This window comes from Perna viridis, chromosome 2, assembly GCF_037379345.1.
Source record: "Perna viridis isolate PV_CMFRI_1.1 ecotype Kerala chromosome 2, ASM3737934v1, whole genome shotgun sequence".
Lineage (NCBI taxonomy): Eukaryota > Metazoa > Mollusca > Bivalvia > Mytilida > Mytilidae > Perna > Perna viridis.
Window position 1 is genome coordinate 37,536,131 of NC_142446.1, and position 19,192 is coordinate 37,555,322.

The 19,192-nt window shown below is 32.3% G+C and overlaps 2 protein-coding genes across 2 annotated transcripts; both read left to right on the top strand.

Annotated features, from left to right (window-relative positions):
- The first annotated feature begins 2,025 nt into the window (after positions 1–2,025).
- On the top strand, positions 2,026–9,044 carry LOC148624907 (integrin beta-like protein A). The gene is made up of 4 exons (XM_088568035.1): positions 2,026–2,227; positions 3,837–4,039; positions 4,623–4,763; positions 8,807–9,044. The coding sequence occupies exons 1-4, from the start codon at positions 2,114–2,116 to the stop codon at positions 8,958–8,960; spliced, it is 612 nt and encodes a 203-aa protein (XP_088424161.1). The 5' UTR covers positions 2,026–2,113; the 3' UTR covers positions 8,961–9,044.
- A 71-nt stretch (positions 9,045–9,115) lies between these two features.
- Positions 9,116–18,272, top strand: LOC148624908 (uncharacterized). Its single transcript, XM_088568034.1, has 7 exons — positions 9,116–9,274; positions 10,859–11,001; positions 11,478–11,639; positions 11,803–11,843; positions 14,419–14,532; positions 15,201–15,334; positions 17,596–18,272. The coding sequence occupies exons 2-7, from the start codon at positions 10,880–10,882 to the stop codon at positions 18,025–18,027; spliced, it is 1,005 nt and encodes a 334-aa protein (XP_088424160.1). The 5' UTR covers positions 9,116–9,274; positions 10,859–10,879; the 3' UTR covers positions 18,028–18,272.
- Positions 18,273–19,192: the final 920 nt, after the last annotated feature.

Genomic DNA, 19,192 nt, shown 5'->3' on the forward strand with positions numbered 1-19,192 from the left:
GTCTTTGATAACAGTTAAATAACCAAAAAACATATTGATGGTTGAGAGCGGTTAGGTTGGCATAAGGCTGCTTTGATTTCAGCAATCGGCTCTCCTTGATAAAGTCACTACCTGGTCAAGATTTTCAATAAATCTACAAAAGAAAAAGGCATAAAAAGTTTTTTTTACATATTTATACCCCAAAAATATATTTACGCCCCAACCTGAAATCCTGGATCCGCCTCTGGTTTATCTAATCCAAATTAGGAATGGTGGGACTGCTATTGGTAGAAGATCATACAAGTTATTTAAATCTACAGATGCAGTTTCTTCTTTCTTTGTCTGAATATGTCAAGCAAAGAGATGTGTAACCCCCTATTTCAATTTTTTTTTACATCAATGACTTATATTTAATCACAGTACATATGAATAAATAACGATGAATGTTTCAGGTCAGCGGGTGAAAAAGATTTACATTTCTCCAATTTACTCTACCTCCTAGATATATACCATATCTTAGTTTAAAAATAAGATTTCACTTACTGTGAAAGTACTTTTATTCTTGGGTACCAATTTTCTAGGTTTAGACGCACACGGTCAGTTCATAGATACTTAAAATTTGTGGATTTGACAACTCTATCATACAAACGAATGGGAAATTTTTTTGGCGGGAACTAAATTTCGTGGTTTACAAAACCCACGAAAATCACGAAAATTAGTACCCCACGAACAAAATAATTTCATAGTATGCTTTTGTTAAAAAATGTATCAATCATCATCTAATACAGTCACTCTTAGCACATTAACTGTGTAAGTCGTACAACATTTTTAATTTGGTGTTTTATGTCGTATTTCAAATTCATTTTTTATACATTCAAAGCCTCATTATCACTAACACAAGTGTCATTCCTGTATTAAACCAAACATTATCAACTTTCCTTTGGCAATTTATAGACTTACATTTATTTGCTCAAACTATAAACGTCTTAAATCAACTTCGGAAACAATCATTCAAAACCAAAAAATTCTACAAGGACACTACACTGTTGCTATAATCTAAAATCACTTACATTTAAACGAAGGTGTCCAAATAATTCATGTTAAATAATCAGGTGGTAGCTGTGATTATGATTTTATTTCTGTTTACTCATGGTTGGGAAGGAACAAATGCATGTCTGTGACATAAATGAAAATTGTTTGAAAAAAAGTATTGGAATTCAACTTACCGATTGTATACTTGGTATTCTGATTTGAATAATTTTCTCAACTGTTTTTTTTTTAAGAAAGTAGAATAAAAATCATCATGCTTTACTTAAACATCTCTTACACTACTAGTAAAGATTGTTAAAGATTTACATATACTAATATATACTGCATACTACATGCCAATTCTGTATTACATGCTGTAACAACCCGAGAATCTAAAATCGCTACATTATATCATATATATATTCCAAGTATGGTCCGTGAAGGGGTGCGATATAAGGTATGCGATATAGGTCTAGGGTGCGATATAAGGTATGCGATATAGGGTAGACGATATAGGTTTAAACAAACACTTATGCATAAAATCATATTTTAATCTAAATATGTGATATATTCGAATATTTACGAAATCTAACACTCAAACATTACGACTAAGACAGCAGATACAGGCAAAACTTCTTTTATTGCACATAGACTACATCTGAAAATACGAAGCACTTGCATGGTTTGATAACCTAATATACTGAATGTCGATAATGGTGCATTTACCGTAGTTCATCAATATTTTTGCAAATTTTCACATGCTATTAGAGCATTTATGAGATACAAACTATTTGTGTTTAAATAAATCAACTTTAAAGTTAGTTATAAAAGTATTGAATAAGTTGGGTAAATTGCGTAAGTGCAAACATTTTACTTTTTGAAATCTAGTTTTTTACCCAATATATTCTATAACCCCAATAAAAATAGCCTTAAATTTTACATTGTGCGTCGAATTGATGACGTAAATATCTCATTATAAAACGTGTTATAGCTCTCTGAATGTTCCTTTCGTAGAAATCAGATACATTTGAAAAATTTCTGAACGAGCGAAAACGTATATTAAATTATCTATTTATTGTGTAATTATATTGATTTAATTTATCAAATGATGATGTTTACAATTATTGTTGGTTATTTTTCGCTATTCTTTATAGCAGTAAATGGAAGCCATTTTCGAGGAGGAACCATAAGTTGGAAATATATCGGTCCTGGTAATAAGGTAATAGCTATCTTTGCTTATCATTTTCACGCAAACATAACACTTACTATGTGAATTTAAATGAATAAATCAATTAATTTTGAAGACAACTAACTTATAAAGGCCCTTTTATTCTTCCGGTAGTGTCTGTTAGGTTTGTGATTTTTTTAAAATATAGAAATATGAGAGTATGAAATGGTTTAATGAATCTAAGAAATATTGCTTGACTCAAAAAAATGAACAGATGTAATATTATATTTGTAAATGCGGTCATAACTTGTAGACCACACATACGTTTAGTATAATTGTAGATATAATCGATGTTTGATAATATCGATAATATAGATTAAGTTGTGACCATATTTTTTATATTAAAACAGAAAATTTCTTTTGAAATTGATAACAGTTTACGATATAATTCAACCGATATAGATATGAACAGTATCTGTTTAATCATGGACGGGACTTTTAATTTTGAATCCGAACAATAGCAAGAAGTTAAAGCTACACAAAATCAAAGGCTCATCTTTTGATTGTACAGGTATACATTAATGGATATTATGAAGTATTCATTATTTATACGACAAAAAGCATAATTTTACTGCTGTGCTCCTTGACGAAATACATACAAATGATATATTTGGACGCTTGTCCTTTAAAAAAATGAAAATTGCACGTAGTCGATTTGATGAATTATTATTTTAATCATCAATATCAGAAACAAATTTACAATTATCTTAAATACAACAGTACTTCGTAATCGTTTATTACATTTCAATAGTTACACAAAACAACGGGCATTTGAATTCATATAAAAATTGGCTTCTTTGTGTCAGCCAGGAGTGACATTGGAAATTGCACATTACTGGATACGCATTATTAGTAAAATTGTGGGGTAGTATCTTGTGTGGAAATGTTTGAAATTGCATTCTTCAGATTTAAGTCTGACGAAGCATTTTTATTTTACTCACATTTTTTGCGAAGAAGTATATTCGTTGATATCAGTTTCCAGTATCGTAATATACTGAACATTTTAGTCGCTGGAAAGACTTATTGGCATACATTTTATGTTACAATTTTCCTAAACCCAGATAAAATGATTCAATAACAGTTTAAGTGACGTAACAAAGAATTGTTACAATGCATCTTTATTAATTTCATAAGTGATAATGGGGTATGCAGTTGGTGTTACAATCCTGACGTATAAATCACATGCACCAACAAAGTAAACTGTTTGGTCAAAATATTTCTGGTACAATAGGCTTTCAAAATTGGAATATGTCATGTGGTCTAACCCTCTCATAAGGAAAATGTTATGAAAGCAAGTGTTTTCCCTTTGTTGGCAGAATTTATGTTTGTTTTCATTAAGGTTATTTTCCATATTTTGCTTGGATTAATTTCATTTTCACAACAAATTACAAGTTTATGAACATTTCATCATGTATTTAATATTATTCGTTGGAAGTGAAATATAATGTTCAAAATTTATTTTAACAGTACATTTTGATGCCAAAATGTTTACCATCGATATTCCCAATTTTCTTTTTACTTTTTGTACGCTTCAAATGAATCCGTAGCAAAATTTATATATGACGTGTCAACAGACTTTCCCACAATATTTCTAACACAGGTCGAGTTTAAGTTCAAATTAGCCTGGAAATTAAGACATGCAGGTTTATCTAGCTGGAGAGCAAAGAATACTACATCTACGTCATCGGCAACTATTTACTATGGTAGATATATTCAAACTGGCACTAATGTAAAGGAAGATTGGGAAGAAGGTGAAAAGGCATTCACGTATGATTTTAGGTCTGCAGGACCTTACAATGTTTTGTAAGTTTACATATTCATTTCTTGCGGCTTTGATTAAATGTTGATATTGTTAGGAAACGTTACCAATCGATTATCGATATTAATGTATCCTGTATGGGCTTGAGAAATATAAAATGCCATTATCATTTTATGTTTGGTTATTGATGCTTTATGAGATGCAATGTAGTTAATAAACTACACAGATATGTCATGCTTTTACAGAATTAAATGTGCTAAAAAAACATTTAATTCTTAAAATATTCCAAAATAATTATGTACTATTCATATATACATTACAATTAAAGAACATTTTTATTTGATTTTATATACACATAAATGTGTTGATTAAAGTATGATGGCATTATATTGACATTCAATATGCTCTCAGCGCTAAAGACCGAAATAAAAATTTCTTTCATCTTTAAAATCATTTTCTGATAATATGCATAAAAGATTTCGCTTTTTAAGTATACTTTATTTTTAAGAGACAGAATGTATTGCTTCTAGGTGAATATAAATTGAAAGTGAAAAGGTAAACTAATTTTAATTAGAATTAAATGTAACAACGTGAAACACACGATAGTTTGCTCCTCATTTATTATAGCTTTACAGGATATGCATGGATTTCACTCGGCTATGGGAGTGGTGGTACATGGAACCTATTAACAACAGTTAATATTCACCGAAGGAGTGACAATTTGTTAGCTAATCGAAGCCCTTTAACCAGAAGTCGTGCAATTTACAGGCAAGACAAAATATTTGCAAACGTCTAAATTGTCTTTTTATATGCAAAGCATTTCATTTTTGTTCTCCTGTTATTATACCAATTTATTTGAATTACACAATAAATGTAATGCAAATTGCAATCATTCCCCAAATCAATTGTGGAGAAATAAATAACTGTTTTGTTGTCAGATAACTAATGTCAATGCTGATCTAACATATTTTAAAACCAATTTAAAGAATAAGATTTTACAATATATATACATGATTTCATTGATGACACAAGTAATTAAAAGTTCCTAGTAAAACTTTCAACATATAGTTGAATCGTAATATTCATTGTTATACTTTGGGCAAAAATGTCGAAGATGCATACTAAATGAAACTTATACTTTAATTTTGGTCAAATGTGCCTGTGATGGTTTTCGTTCATTCAATTTAGAATTGATAAAAGCGTTCGAAATATGGTATTTTAGTGGTTAATTTTTGTTGAGGTTGCACGCCTTTTGTGTTCACACTTGTTTACGGTTGAGGAGATTTAAATACACGTTCACAAAGTTTAAACTAAATGTAACTGAAAACATACAATATATATGTATTCCGATTTTTTTCTACACAAACGGCGCTCTGACATTCTTCATTATTTAAGGTAATATCTTACGAAAGATCTAAGAGCTATTTTGAGTAAATGTCCTTTTTATGCCATTTTTACCATTTTCTTTCTTTACAGTATTTAATTATTTTACTATATGCTATAGCAATTAACTCAAAATTAAACAAATCTTGGCAGCCCATGAGAAAATGAAATGACCTAAACGCCAATCTGTCCTCGCTTTCGGCTTGGGTATTATCTTTCAGAAAAAGAAATAATGCTACAACTATATGCTTAAAGTACTCAACAAAGATATCAGCAGTTTAAGCAACTATTAGCTTATTTTGTCTTTGCTAACATTCACTTTAGTTAATTAAGATACTATTCAGGTGTTGAATCTCGGTATGCGAATTTGATGATTTAACTCTTTGATGAAGGGAAAAACAGTATACACTATTTTAATTGTTAGGAATATTTTTAATTTTAAAGACTGCATGCAATCTTGTAATCACATTAATATTCCTGCAATATAAACTGTTTCATTTGTTTTATTTTATTCTCGTGTACTTCTCCAAAATAAAAATTACAAACAAATGAGCATGCTCCCAGTTATTCGTGGAGTCCGAGTTGCCGAGTCTGGTCTTTGTCCCTGGATTACATTATTGTGATTTCCGCCATAATCTTGATTCCCTTGATTGCTCTTAGAACAACTCACAGTTTGTGGAAACATTTATTAAAAAAACTCACATGGTCCTAATGGAATAGTAATCAAGGGACATAGACCAGACATGGAAAACAGACATACACAACAGAGAACATAAAGTAAATAAATCATACATACAAAGTAACAAAAGCAAATGAGCAATACGGACTCCAGTAAAAACTGGGAGCATGGACCAGCTGTACTGTTAGGGTAAACGTCCTCTGCTTTTCTTGAAACACCCGCCGAGTGGCTCATAAAAAGTCAAGTCTGGGGTAGGCAAACGAGGAAAGGAAAAGATGGATACACCATAACGATTCACGATTCATGTTGACGACCATAATACTTCTGTAGTGGTGACTTCAATCTTGTAGCAACATAAACCTGTCCCAGAAGCCTATTTGTTGGAGTTCAAGCGCGATACAAAAAGTCTGCGTAGTTTCGGCAAGCTCTGGCATAACGTATGAGTTGTGATATGAACACTCCATACGCAGGTGCTGAAGGGATATTGCCACAGATGAAAGGAAAGTTGACAATTCTGAATGAAAAGTCATCACGTTTGTCGTTCAGTTTGGCCATTAGTTTTCCCTTACCATCGATTTCTAAGTGTAGGTCAAAATATGAGGCTGACTTCACAGTGTCTGCAGTATCCTTTATCTCAAGTTCTTTGGGGTAGATGCGATGTATCAAATCCCCGAAATTAGGACTATTTAAAGATAATACGTCATCTATATAGCGGAAACTGAGGTTAAAGGAACTAGCCAAGCGACATTCTTTCTTTCGGATCAGATCAGCTATAAAGTCAGCCTCATTATAGTGAAGGAATAGGTCAACAAGTAAAGGAGCACACCACACTGGACAAGTATGTTGTCGATAAAAAATTCCAGCATTTTGAAAACATCTTCTTCTGTATATTTGGAAGATGATTTGGAAATATTTCTTACAAAGTATGACGAATCTTTACCAAGAACTATATATTTGTATCTAGATGTACCATCTTTTTTTTTAAAAAAACCGATGCATAATGTTTTTAAGTCGGGATTTTAACTGAGTATGGGGAATAGAAGTATACAGTGTTGAAAAATCATTTGTTTTAATGCTATAATATTCAGATAATAGTCTTGAACTGATTGTCTCCAAAGGATGTTTCGAATTTTTCAGGATCCACAATGAATTAATACCACTACTGGAGTAACAAGTGTTGCGGTAGGGCTGCAGACCCTCTTTGACAGTTGTGAGTATAGAAGTTAAAAGTTTTGAAAGAGGTTTGGTGGTACATTTTGCAGATCCAGCTATGAAATATTGTTTGTATGGATTCTTGTGGAGTTTAGGAATCCAATACATAGACGGTAAATCACAATCATTGTCCTTAGTAGAAAGACCAAATGAGGATAGCAGATTTATGGTTTTCCACAATCTCTTCTTTGGAAAGTTTGGTAGCAACATAGGTCTTATCACTGCTTTTATTTTCTACGTCTACCTCTGATAATAAACATTGGATGTAAAACGTTTTGCAGACAAAAACAATGTTGCTATGGACTTTGTCTACTGGTACAACATATTTGTTATGTATAGTAGACAATGTTTTTGCTACATCAAGGTCTTTGAAAACTGATGTAGCCTTGGCACTGATTGACCTACTTGATACTTTCATTCGTTTCAAAATTAAAGACCTCATGGCCTTTAATCACTCTGATAGAGAATCAATGTCTTCTTGTTCTCGTTTTATCCATTTTCTTGCATAGTCTCCACGGCATCCATAAGAACTTTAAAGTTATAATTCTAATTTATAGAGCGTGGTTCACGCTACTTGGGACCTTTATAAAGGATATTACGCTGAGATTCATTTTCGATGATAGTTAAATCTCCCGTAATGATGTGACCAGAATGACCATATATGAATGGAGAGTTTTTGAAAGAACTGTCTAGTGGTTTAGCCGTGAAGTCCTCAATTTCGAGGTTCAGCAATAGCCTTTATAATTGAAAAGTTTGAATGCAATGGGTGAAGTATAGGAATACGAAATAATTGGTATGGATTTGTCTTTGTGGGAAATGTGGGAATCTTGTTGGTAACGTTTTTGTGATGGAGGATGTTAGCAAAGTTAATTGCATTTATACCTTTGTTGACAAACAGTAGTGGAAGAAGTGATCGTTTTTCTTCATCTTGACTTTTCACACTAACTTGTTTAAAGAGTCTGTTGAAACCAATATCTAAAATGATGGCAACAAGTCTGATGAGGTGGGGTCAGAAACAGTAGTGTCAAAACTTGTTTTGTAAAGGGAGTGTAGTATACTGAGAGGTATAGAATAAAGTTTGGTTCTAATATGGTGAAGTCCAAGAGGTTTTTGTATGAAAGGAAGGAGACCATCTATGTAGACATCGTGTAAGTCAGGTGACGTATAGTGGCGATGGCCATGACCCCTTTTCCGTCTTGGATTTTTGTCAAATAAACTCATCACATTTATGCTATTGTTATATTAGCTTGAAAGGTTTCCTATAATTTTTGTCATTGCATCCGTAAGGTATTGCAGTACCTAGTCTGCGTATCCAGTACTCCTCTCTTTCCCTTCGATATTTTATTTTACTCAGAACGTGACTGTTCGTAGGATGGTAATTTTTTTTTTCTAAAATACGACCTTTCATAGAGAGGATTGAATGATCTTGTTGATTAAAGTGTTGATAAACTGTCGGGAATTTGGAAATTAATGCACAAATGCTTACTAGTTATGAACGGTTAAATTGATTAATAATATTGATTAACAATTGTTTCAGGGTTCAATTTGGATGTGACGTTGTGATAAAAATACCTGTAGTAGACGTAGATGACGACACCGTAAGATGTAGATGGGCGACATATACAGAAGCGTCATCAATATCAGGACTGTTACCTAACGCCAATTTAGATCAGGCATGGTCACATACTTAAGTAGTCTCAATGTAGTTAATGTGGTCTTTATATCCACACATTTGATTTGATTGAGATAAAGTGGGTTTTTTTAAATTGGGTTATTTCATTGAGAAATTGAAGATGAGCAATTTTTCATTAGTATTATTTCATTAATATAATATTTATTTTAGGAACGATGCCAAATAAACTTCACTGCTGACACAAAAAATAAGTATGCTGCAAATAAATGGTTTGCTGTAGCAGTCACAATAGAGGATTTCCCCACAGAAGAAATTACAATCAATGGGAAATCATACAGTCCTGATAATCCTATATCACAAATACCCCTGCAGGTTTGTAAATCCAAAGTGATTCGTTTGAGGATTTATACACATGTTTTAAATACTTTATTTTGTAGGACCAAAGACCATTGAATATCTGTAAAGGCAGGATTTCAAATATCAAATAAGAAAAAAAAATGTTGGTGTTGACGTAAATGTGCAATTTGAGATACACTCTATCATTTTCTGTTTTGTTTTAAAGAATTGTTTTGCTTTTTCACCTGATTTGTATTTTTGTTCAAATTTTGTTCGAAACTTCACCTAAATAGAGGCTACCTAGATCATGATGAGAAGAGTATCGTTTCATTTACGGAGCCACGCACTTATTCTTTCGGCAACTTGCCATAGTATAAGTATTTAATGTTGTAACTCGCTGAGCACTTTCCATAATATTAATATTATATATTGCAATATAGTGCAACACGTCCGAACCACGAGATAAATAATCTCTGCAATAAAACACATTGATTTGTTCTTTCTCGGGAATGGGCAATTTATAATTTGAACCTAAAATAGTTACTTTTGTTATAGTATTTAATTGGAGAGTATTCTCCATTGTGGATTAAAAAAAAGCAGGTTAAAAGAATTAACGTTAAAAACATTTCTATGTTTCTATTGCTTATAAACATTTTTTTATCTTTGACCTTGATGAGATGTAAAACGAAATGTAGGAAAAGCTGAACGTCATAGGTCAACCTGTGTTTTTTTTTTAACAAATATCATTCCTCATATGTAGGGAAAATTCATAATAAATATAGCCATTCTTTTTTATTGAATCTGATAAATATTTTGTCATTCAATATCTGTGACACTGTGATGCGGATATTGTTTAAAGACAATATGTCTTAGGGCAAAATCTTTTGGTTTCCATTACTGTAGTGTTACTTTAAAGTTGAAAAACATAGTTTTATGGTCAAATTGAAGTAATCAAAAGTTATTCGTGTATATAAAATATCTGAACTGCTCGTATTTATATTAAGTGTATGTCCTTATCCCGTAATTTTACGAAACTGACTATGGTATGTTTGACCTCATTTGTATATTACGAATGTATCTGCTTGAACTTTTTTGCTGATTTATTTTATCGTTGGTACTTACACCCTTCAATCAGAAGTATAAACCCTCATTTAGCTTCCAGCGGGAAATCGCCCTTATTGCGAATTACCCGTTAAACAGTCAAACAGCACGTGTTTTTTTCTTTTATGTATGAAAACAAACTTGCATCTTTTAAAGTGTATTTTGTATAAGTTATCTCCTTCATAAGAAAAAAAAATCGATTTACGCATTTTGATAAGTGAACACGGTAAATAAATTAAGATATGAATATAAATGTGATGATGATAATTTTCTATTGGCGTTGAATAGTTTTCTCTAGAATGTTTGGGTTTTTTTCATATTTAACTTATTTATTAATACTAATACCTACTGACTTAATGTTTTAATTGTAGTACCATACAAAGATTTGAAGACACTTTCATGCGCTTGTGCTATGCTCTAATTAAGCATGATTTCTTTTCAATATCAAGATAATGTATCATGGAAGATATTCAAAGCATAACCAAATATAATTAACTGGAACTGTTAATTCAACTTCAGTTTCTCGTTCGACCTGAACTGATGAATGGGCCATGTAACGACAAACCAGTTTTTGTAATCCCGACACTTCAAGAAGGGCATGTAACCCAAGTAAAAGAACGTCAAACTTTTTTCACTGGCTTCTATGTTCACTCTTACATAGGGTAAGTGCACGTATACAAACGTATTCTTTCATAGGACTAACTTATACAATACGCAATATTTCATATCGTATATTTCGTATCCATAGCTATTGGCCGTTAAATAACCAATACACGTATACAGCGTAGATGCTTACATACTGGATATTTGGGTTCATTTATAATAACGGCTTATTATATACATTATAATTTCTTTAATAAAACAATGTTTGACTAAATATAGAACTGCATATCCCATGAAACACTGTAAAAATCAAACGAATTTTGAGTGCCCCCTTTTCTTATCAAAACTTAACTTACTTATTCATAATTACTTACCATTTTTCCGATTTGACATTGAAGCTGATGGTTTTGTCAGAATGCGCATCTATATATTGATATCTGTTACTAAATATAGATCAACTTTACCTTGATGGCTGCAAACTGAATTGAGACGTACAAAAGACGGACAAATCTTTTAAATGTCTTTTAAACTGTAGGATTCGTGTACTTGATATATACGGAAATACTAAGATTAGTAGAACATCCATACAAACAAATGAACGGAGACCAAATGTATGGAAAGTGAATATAGGTTGGAGGCCAACACAGGCTGATAAGGGAACTCATATAATATGCGCAATTGCGGAAGACAAAAACGGGTAAGTAACAAATTTTACTGCGTATTTATGTTATAAAATAAATGTTATTCCAATAAAAATCATCCAAAAATCTTGGAATAAAAGAATTAAAATTTCTACTCAAAAGTAATCAACTTTTGAAAACTTTTCAAATTGCCACTTGCGTTGTACAATTTTATTTCAGGAAACTAAGTGACAGCAGGTGTATTTCGTTGGTAGCGTGGGGTAAGTGTTTTTCAGGAACAATGAATTCAAGATTTTATTTGTCTCAGACAGTAAAGGACTGCAACAAGAGGCAGACACTACAAATATACACGTGATGGCGATCTGGTATTAAGATGAATAATATACATACAATATTGAATAGTATATAAATGCATGATTTTAATGTATACATGACATACTGATACAATTTCGGACATAACTATAAGACCACGTGGCACCAATCAATATGGGACAAAACAAATTAGTTAACAGTCGGTCGCACGTGTATAATTATAGATAATGATATTTTGTTAATTGAACATGAACTCATACATCGATTAATCAGCATTCTATAGATTTATCTTACTATGTTCCCTAATATCTAGTATTTTAACGTAATCTCTTGAGCTTTAAAGGTTAAATAATACTAATTTAAATTGACGCAAACGAGTGTCCAATAAGTAACCACAATACAATACTGACGTGTATTGTCGTGATGCGGAAAGTAAGTTGGAAAACAAAAACTTAAATGTTTAGTCTTAATAAATTTTATTAAAATGCCGTAGATTAAATCCCGTAACTAGACGTACACATGTATTAATGTCACATTGATCATACTTTTAGTTGGTAGGCTGTGTAAGTATTATAGGGCCCATGCATCTTCTTTACTAAATTCATTTTTGATTTCTGGTGCATTTAATTGTTTACTAAAAAAATGCAAATTTTAAAAATAGCTCAGTGAAAAGAAAGGATAAACTTAAACATAGTCAACTGAAAATGTTTTAAATTAATCATGTGGCATAATGACACACACACAAAAAACGGAAAAAAAAGTCCAACAAAATCTAATGGGCGGAAATTTCAAATTTCCATTTGAAATTAACATTGGAAAGGACGAAAACTCATAAAGTTTTTTTTTTGTCAGTTTTTTGTTCATTTTATATCAATTTCATTTCAAGTATGATACTTAGATGAATAATCAAGAAGACCACGATTCTAGCGGAAATCAAAAGAATATTACCCAGGGATAAAGACCAGACAGAGAAAACACACACAATGAACATAAAATAACCAAAAGAAAAACATACAAAGTAAAGTAAGCGTCCTCTGCTTTTCTAGAAGCACCCTTCCGAACTGCTCATAAATTGTCGGGTTCAGGGTAGACGAAAAAGAAAAGAAAAACCATGACACGTTTGGGAATCCAGTACATTTACGGTAGATAAATTATCGTCTTGGGTAGAGAGACCAAACGAGATAGCAAAGACTTATTCCATTATTTCTTCTTCGGGGATGGCGTTAGCAGTATAGGTCTTATTACTGCTATTATCTACCTCTGATGATAAACATTGGATGTAATACTTTCTGCAGACAAACACAATATTGTTTATGGCTTTGTCTGCTGGTGCGACAACATATTTGTCATGTATAGTAGACAATGTTTTTGCTACATCGGAGTGTTTTAAAATTGGTATAGCATTGACATTCATTGATCTACTTAAAATTTGCATACGTTTCAAAATTAAAGACCTCACAGTATTTGCCCACTCTGACAGAGAATCAATGTCTTCTTGTTCTCGTTTTATCCATTTTCTTGAGTAGTCCTCCACGGCATCCATAAGGGCTTTAAAGTTACAGTTCCAATTTATGGAGAGTGGTTCAAAGTACTTGCTACCTTTAGAAAGGACCTTTCGCAGAGATTCGATTTCGATAATGTTTAACTTTTCCGTAATGACGTGACCAGAAGAACCATATTTGAATGGAAAGGTATTGCAAGTATAGTAAAGTGGTTTGGCCTTGAAGCCCTCGAACTCGAGTCCTGAATTAGCCTTTTATGCAATAGGTGAAGTATAGGAATATGAAATCGTCGTTATTGATTTGTCTTTGAAATACGGGGGAATTTTGTTCGTGACGTTTTTGTGATGGAGGATGTTAGTAATTTACTGCATCTACACCTTTGTTGACAATCGATAGTGGAAGAAATGATCGTTTTTTATTTTGTTTTTTTTTTATCCTGGCTTTTACCGCAAGCTGGATTAAAGAGTCTGAAAACCAATATCTAAAATGATAAATTATACAGTCTGTATAATGATGAGGTAGGTTCAGAAACCGGAATGTCGACTTGTTCTGTAAAGGGAGTGTAGTAGAGTGAGAGGTATTGAAGAGAGTTTAGTTCGAATGTGATGAAGTCCTACAGATATTTGTAGGAAAGGAAGAAATTCATCTATGGAGACATCATGCATCTTAGGTGATGTAGAGTAGAAATGGCCATGACTCCTTATCCGTCTTTTTTTTGGCAAAAAATTCATCACATGTATGTTATTGTTATATTGGCTTGAAATGTTTCCTATACTTTTGATGTTGTCATTACACACGAAAGGTATTGCAGTACCTAGTCTGCGTATCCAGTATTCCTCCCTTTCCCTGCGATAGCTTTTACTTAAGACAGGACCGTTTGTTAGATGGTATATTTTAATTGTTAATGTACCCATTGTGCATATCTACCAGGATCTCTTTGACAAGCACATGTATTTCAAAAAACGATCTCAGTGCTTAACAAACTGAAATAAACTCAAAACCTTTTCTTATTTATTTTTAGAAGTCGACTATTGTGCAAAAAACCCTTGCATAAATAATGGAACGTGTATCGAACTTATTGATGATTTTGCTTGTAACTGTACCAGTGATTCGACAGGAAGACATTGTGAAATTCGTATGTTATGCACCAACCATTCTTATACTGAATGGGTTTATTTAAAAAAAAATCAAATTATAGCACAAAACTGTTTTTTACTCAGCCATGGACAAGGAAAGTATCATGATTCAATATTTCCCTATTACTTACAATATAGATTTTCAAATAATTTTTTTACTCCGGCTTCTGCTGAAAAAAAAAATCATGACTCAACTTAAAATCCCAGCCAATGAGAAGAAAATGGTATGTGTCTTACCAAGTTTACGATAGTTGAACAAACAAAAATCAAATCACATAATGAAAGTCGTAAGTGTGTTTTTTTTCGAGTTTGTAGAACAACTGTTCACATATATATTAAATCTTATCAGTAGAATTATCATGTCTTTCTGTTGATAGGCATGAAAGTCAATATCAGTCAGATAGAAAGCATACACAATCTGAGACTTTTAAATCGAATGAAAAAAAATCACAATGGATACGAAGACTTAGAAAGCAATCTTTTAAACTTACCTCAAAGCTGCAGTTTTGTTCCGTTACTCTAAAAATGTTTTAAAGGTTTGAAATAAATGATTCTGTAAAAAGTGTTGGAATTTTCCTTCTACTAAATATTTTTTGATGTTTAGTTATCGTTAAAGACGTGACGGTATATTTCTTTCAACGAAATATGGAGTTTTATTTTTTCATAGGGTTGGACCATTGCTCCTCTTCCCCCTGTTTACACGGTGGAGTCTGTGAAAATCACTTTGGAGGCTTTATATGCTCATGCTTAGATCCATGGAACGGAAATGTTTGTGAATATAGAAAAATAAACAGGAGTGAGGTGATTTTAATTAGCAATCTTTATAAAAAAAAATTCGCTAGGAGATGATTCGTGCATGTTAAAAACCCATGTAATCCACTTTTATTTCCTGTTCAGAATGATGAGTTACTGATTACAGAATGATGAGTTACTGATTACATAAACTGTCTTAGTTAATCCACTTTTATTTCCTGTTCAGAATGATGAGTTACTGATTACATAAACTGTCTTAGTTTTGCATTTTGTCGTTGTGCTTTTGAGGAAAAAAATATATAGATTGTCACCCTGCAAAAGTAATTGTTCTTGATTTGGTTTGATTTGGTTGATTATAGTAAGGATAAATCTGTAATTTTCTCAAAAGTACAAATGTGAATGTGGATAGGGAAATTGTTACGTAAAAATATAGCAGATGTAGATTGAAAAATCATCATCTGTTCGGTGGTATTTTTCTTAACAATAATTCACATTGTTATGGGTAGTGTCGAAATTTCGTATGAACAAGTACTTAAATATAGACATTGTATGACAAATGATGGAAAGATTATACTTCAGTCTTCGAATTAATCTTTTGTCAACACATAAAGAGGACCGGAAAAAAACATAAAAAAGAGGATATGATTTAAGTGTTTAATTCAAAAACCAAACCTTGTATTGTTTTCTTTATTTTAAGTGCGTTTGAGATATAGCCTATTTAAGTTAAAAAGGGTAAGTGTTCAACTCAAATTGTATATTTATTTCCTTTGTCGTTGTCGAAGTAGTTGGTGTACGTCAACTCTTATTTATTTACAAAAATATATGAAAAATGTATTTCTTTTTAAATTTACATACTCCTACGGCAATATCGGTGGTTAGATTGTTTCGGGAAATTTTGCTACACCTTCTTTGGGTGTGGTACTTATAATGGAAATAAATAGTTTGTTTTTAATCTGATTTAGACAAGTCTGTTGTTAATGTAGTCCTGTGTTGAAATTCTTTTTTATAAGTTCTCCACAGAATAGACTTATTGTTAGGCATTTTTAAGTGTAGATGAACAGAATCGGGCAACCATTTATTAAATACCCAAAGAAAATCCCTGTCTGCTTTTTTCAATCAGATCTTAGATATCTCTTACGGTGTCCGAGTTGTAAGGAACCTACATGTAAGTTGGCCATGCCCAAAAAATCAACATTTTTATTTCTGGTCAGGTTTTGGAAGTTTTATTAGTAAGAATTCATATGAAAATTTCTGACTGTGTTTAACTGATGTTAAATGACTAGATCCTTTAATCTCAGTTTCCGCCATATAGATGATGTATTATCGTTAGACATTTCTAGTTTCGGGGATTTGATACATCACATCTACCCCAAAGAACCTGAGATAAAAGATACTACAGACAATGTAAAGTCAGCCTCATATCTTGACATACACATAGAGATGGATGGTAAAGGAAAAATATTGACCAAACTTTACGATAAACATGATGACTTTTCATTCAGAATTGTCAACTTTCCTTTCATCTGTGGCAACATTTCTTTCATCTGTGGCAATTTCCCTTCCGCAAAAGCGTTTGCAGTATTCATATCACAACTCTACGTTATACCAGAGGTTGTCGTAACTACGCAAACTTTTTGTATCGCGCTAGACTTCTTACAATTAGACTTTTTGGAACAGGGTTATGTTGCTACAAGATTGAAGTCATCATTACAGAAGTTTTATGGTCGCCAATAAATTTTACCATTTTGTAAGTTAATAATAAGAAGACTGCCAAAAATTAAGTAAGGGCTTAGGTCTTAGAATTCATATTTCTTCGGGGGCGTTTCAGGTTTCGCGCTTCCTCGTATTATTTCAAATATCTCTTACGGCTTATCTCAAAGGCAAAGGTATTTGATGAGCACATGAAGCAGAACTTCTTTCAACTTTGATTTAATTCTAATTTTTGGGCAATATTGTTGTGTAAATAAAGGACTGTAAGTCCGCATGTTTAAGTGTGTCAAAAACTAATATTGTATCAACACTTGCCCTAAATACACATAGTTAAAGTGCTGCGGTCACATCATGTTGTGTCGACAAAGAACTTCAATATTCATTGACTTAAAGCTTAATGATGATAGAAAGCAAGTCAAAGTATGTGGTCGAAAATTAATGTGTACGTTTTAAGAAAATGACAAGTAAATCTTAATTTATTGCGAATAACACGATCAACTCTGTCGTCCAGAAATATCTATATGCCAATATAAGTCCATCTTTTTACCCCCTTTACCTTTCATCAATAATAGTAGTTATATATTTCATTTTAATTAAAGGAGTGCACTGAATTAGAATATACTGGATGTACCTGCAAAATTTCATTACGGGATCAGCGTGTAAAGAAATCGTACATAATTTCATTTGGAGCCGTGGGTATAGTTGCAGGGCTAGTTACCACGGTTGCGGCTTTTATTATGTGGTCGGCTTGCTGTCAACACAATCCAATCAGTCAAAGCTTCAATAAAGTGCAAAACGGAAAAAACAATGTGACAATAGATTATGCGTTTGAAATGCCTGATGATGATTCAACCAGTAAAACATCTGGACAAAGCATCGAAAAGGCATACAAAGGCTGTAAAATCGAACCCCTACAAGGATGTCACTGTTTTGTTGACCATACCGGTTACAATCATTTTCAAAGACGACATAAAAACGATAAACATAATTATAGGTACCATAAATGTCGTGGAAGACAGACAAATCAATAGCTGATTTAAAACAAATTTTGAATTACTTACACTGTATATTCTACTTTGAACTTATTAATTCAACATTAATATAAGTGTTATGGTGAAATAACTTGTGTGCATAGTAAAGTACTTCCAACCTCTTTTGATATGTACGTATGTTCTTTTGTGTGCATGCTATAGCCAATATATATATATAGCTTTCGACCGATTGATGTTTAAATGATGGAATCAACTAATTGTACCTTTTCAAATAACATGAAACAGTTTAAGAACCAAATGATGTAAATGTGTTAATTTTTGCATTAGCTAATGTTTGCGGATTCTTTCAAATGAATATATACGAGTGTATCAATTTTCGCGGTTTCAAAGAATGATAAGCTTTACATAGTGTTTAAAATTTATTTCGCGGGTACTATTGTTCGCACTTTTATGTCCACAACGAAAATTACTACACCGCTAAAAGTAATATGTTTACAGTGTCAGAGACCAAATAATATTTTTTTAATCTTTAGTATTTTCTAAGGTCAATCTTAGTGGTATTGATCAACGTCCTTCTGCTGAGAATAACAATTAAGTTAATTTCATTGTTACTTTAAAATCAAAACTAAAAGACTCTTTTAATACAATGTAGCTGATTACAGTGATCAAGGGAACCAAGATTCTGGCGAAATCAAAAGAAGGCAATCCACTGACAAGACCAGAGATACACAACAAAGAACATAAAGTAACTAAAATAACACATACAAAGTAACAAAAGTAAATGAGCAACTCGGACGCCACTAAATACTGGGGACAGGGTGCACTGGTAGGGTAAGCGTCCTTTAGTAACATCCGCCGAGATGTCATAAAAAGTCAAGTACGGGGTAGACGAAAATGGAAAGAAAAACTATGACACGTTAAACACATCTTTTTTCATGGTGCAGATGGATACACCGTAAGATCCACGAGTTCATGAATTATCATATTGTACCATTTGTGTTACCTGTTCAGTACTTACGATATAAAACTCCATTGACTTTCATAGCTTGGCATAACGCCCACATACTTCATTTAATAAACAATAAATTTGTCAACTATGACTTTAATACACTTCTGAAGAAAGCGTAAATGGTAGCACTTTATGTATCATGTTGGTTTCACAATTCTTATGTCCAAAAAAGTTTCTATATCCGGCGGAAACTTT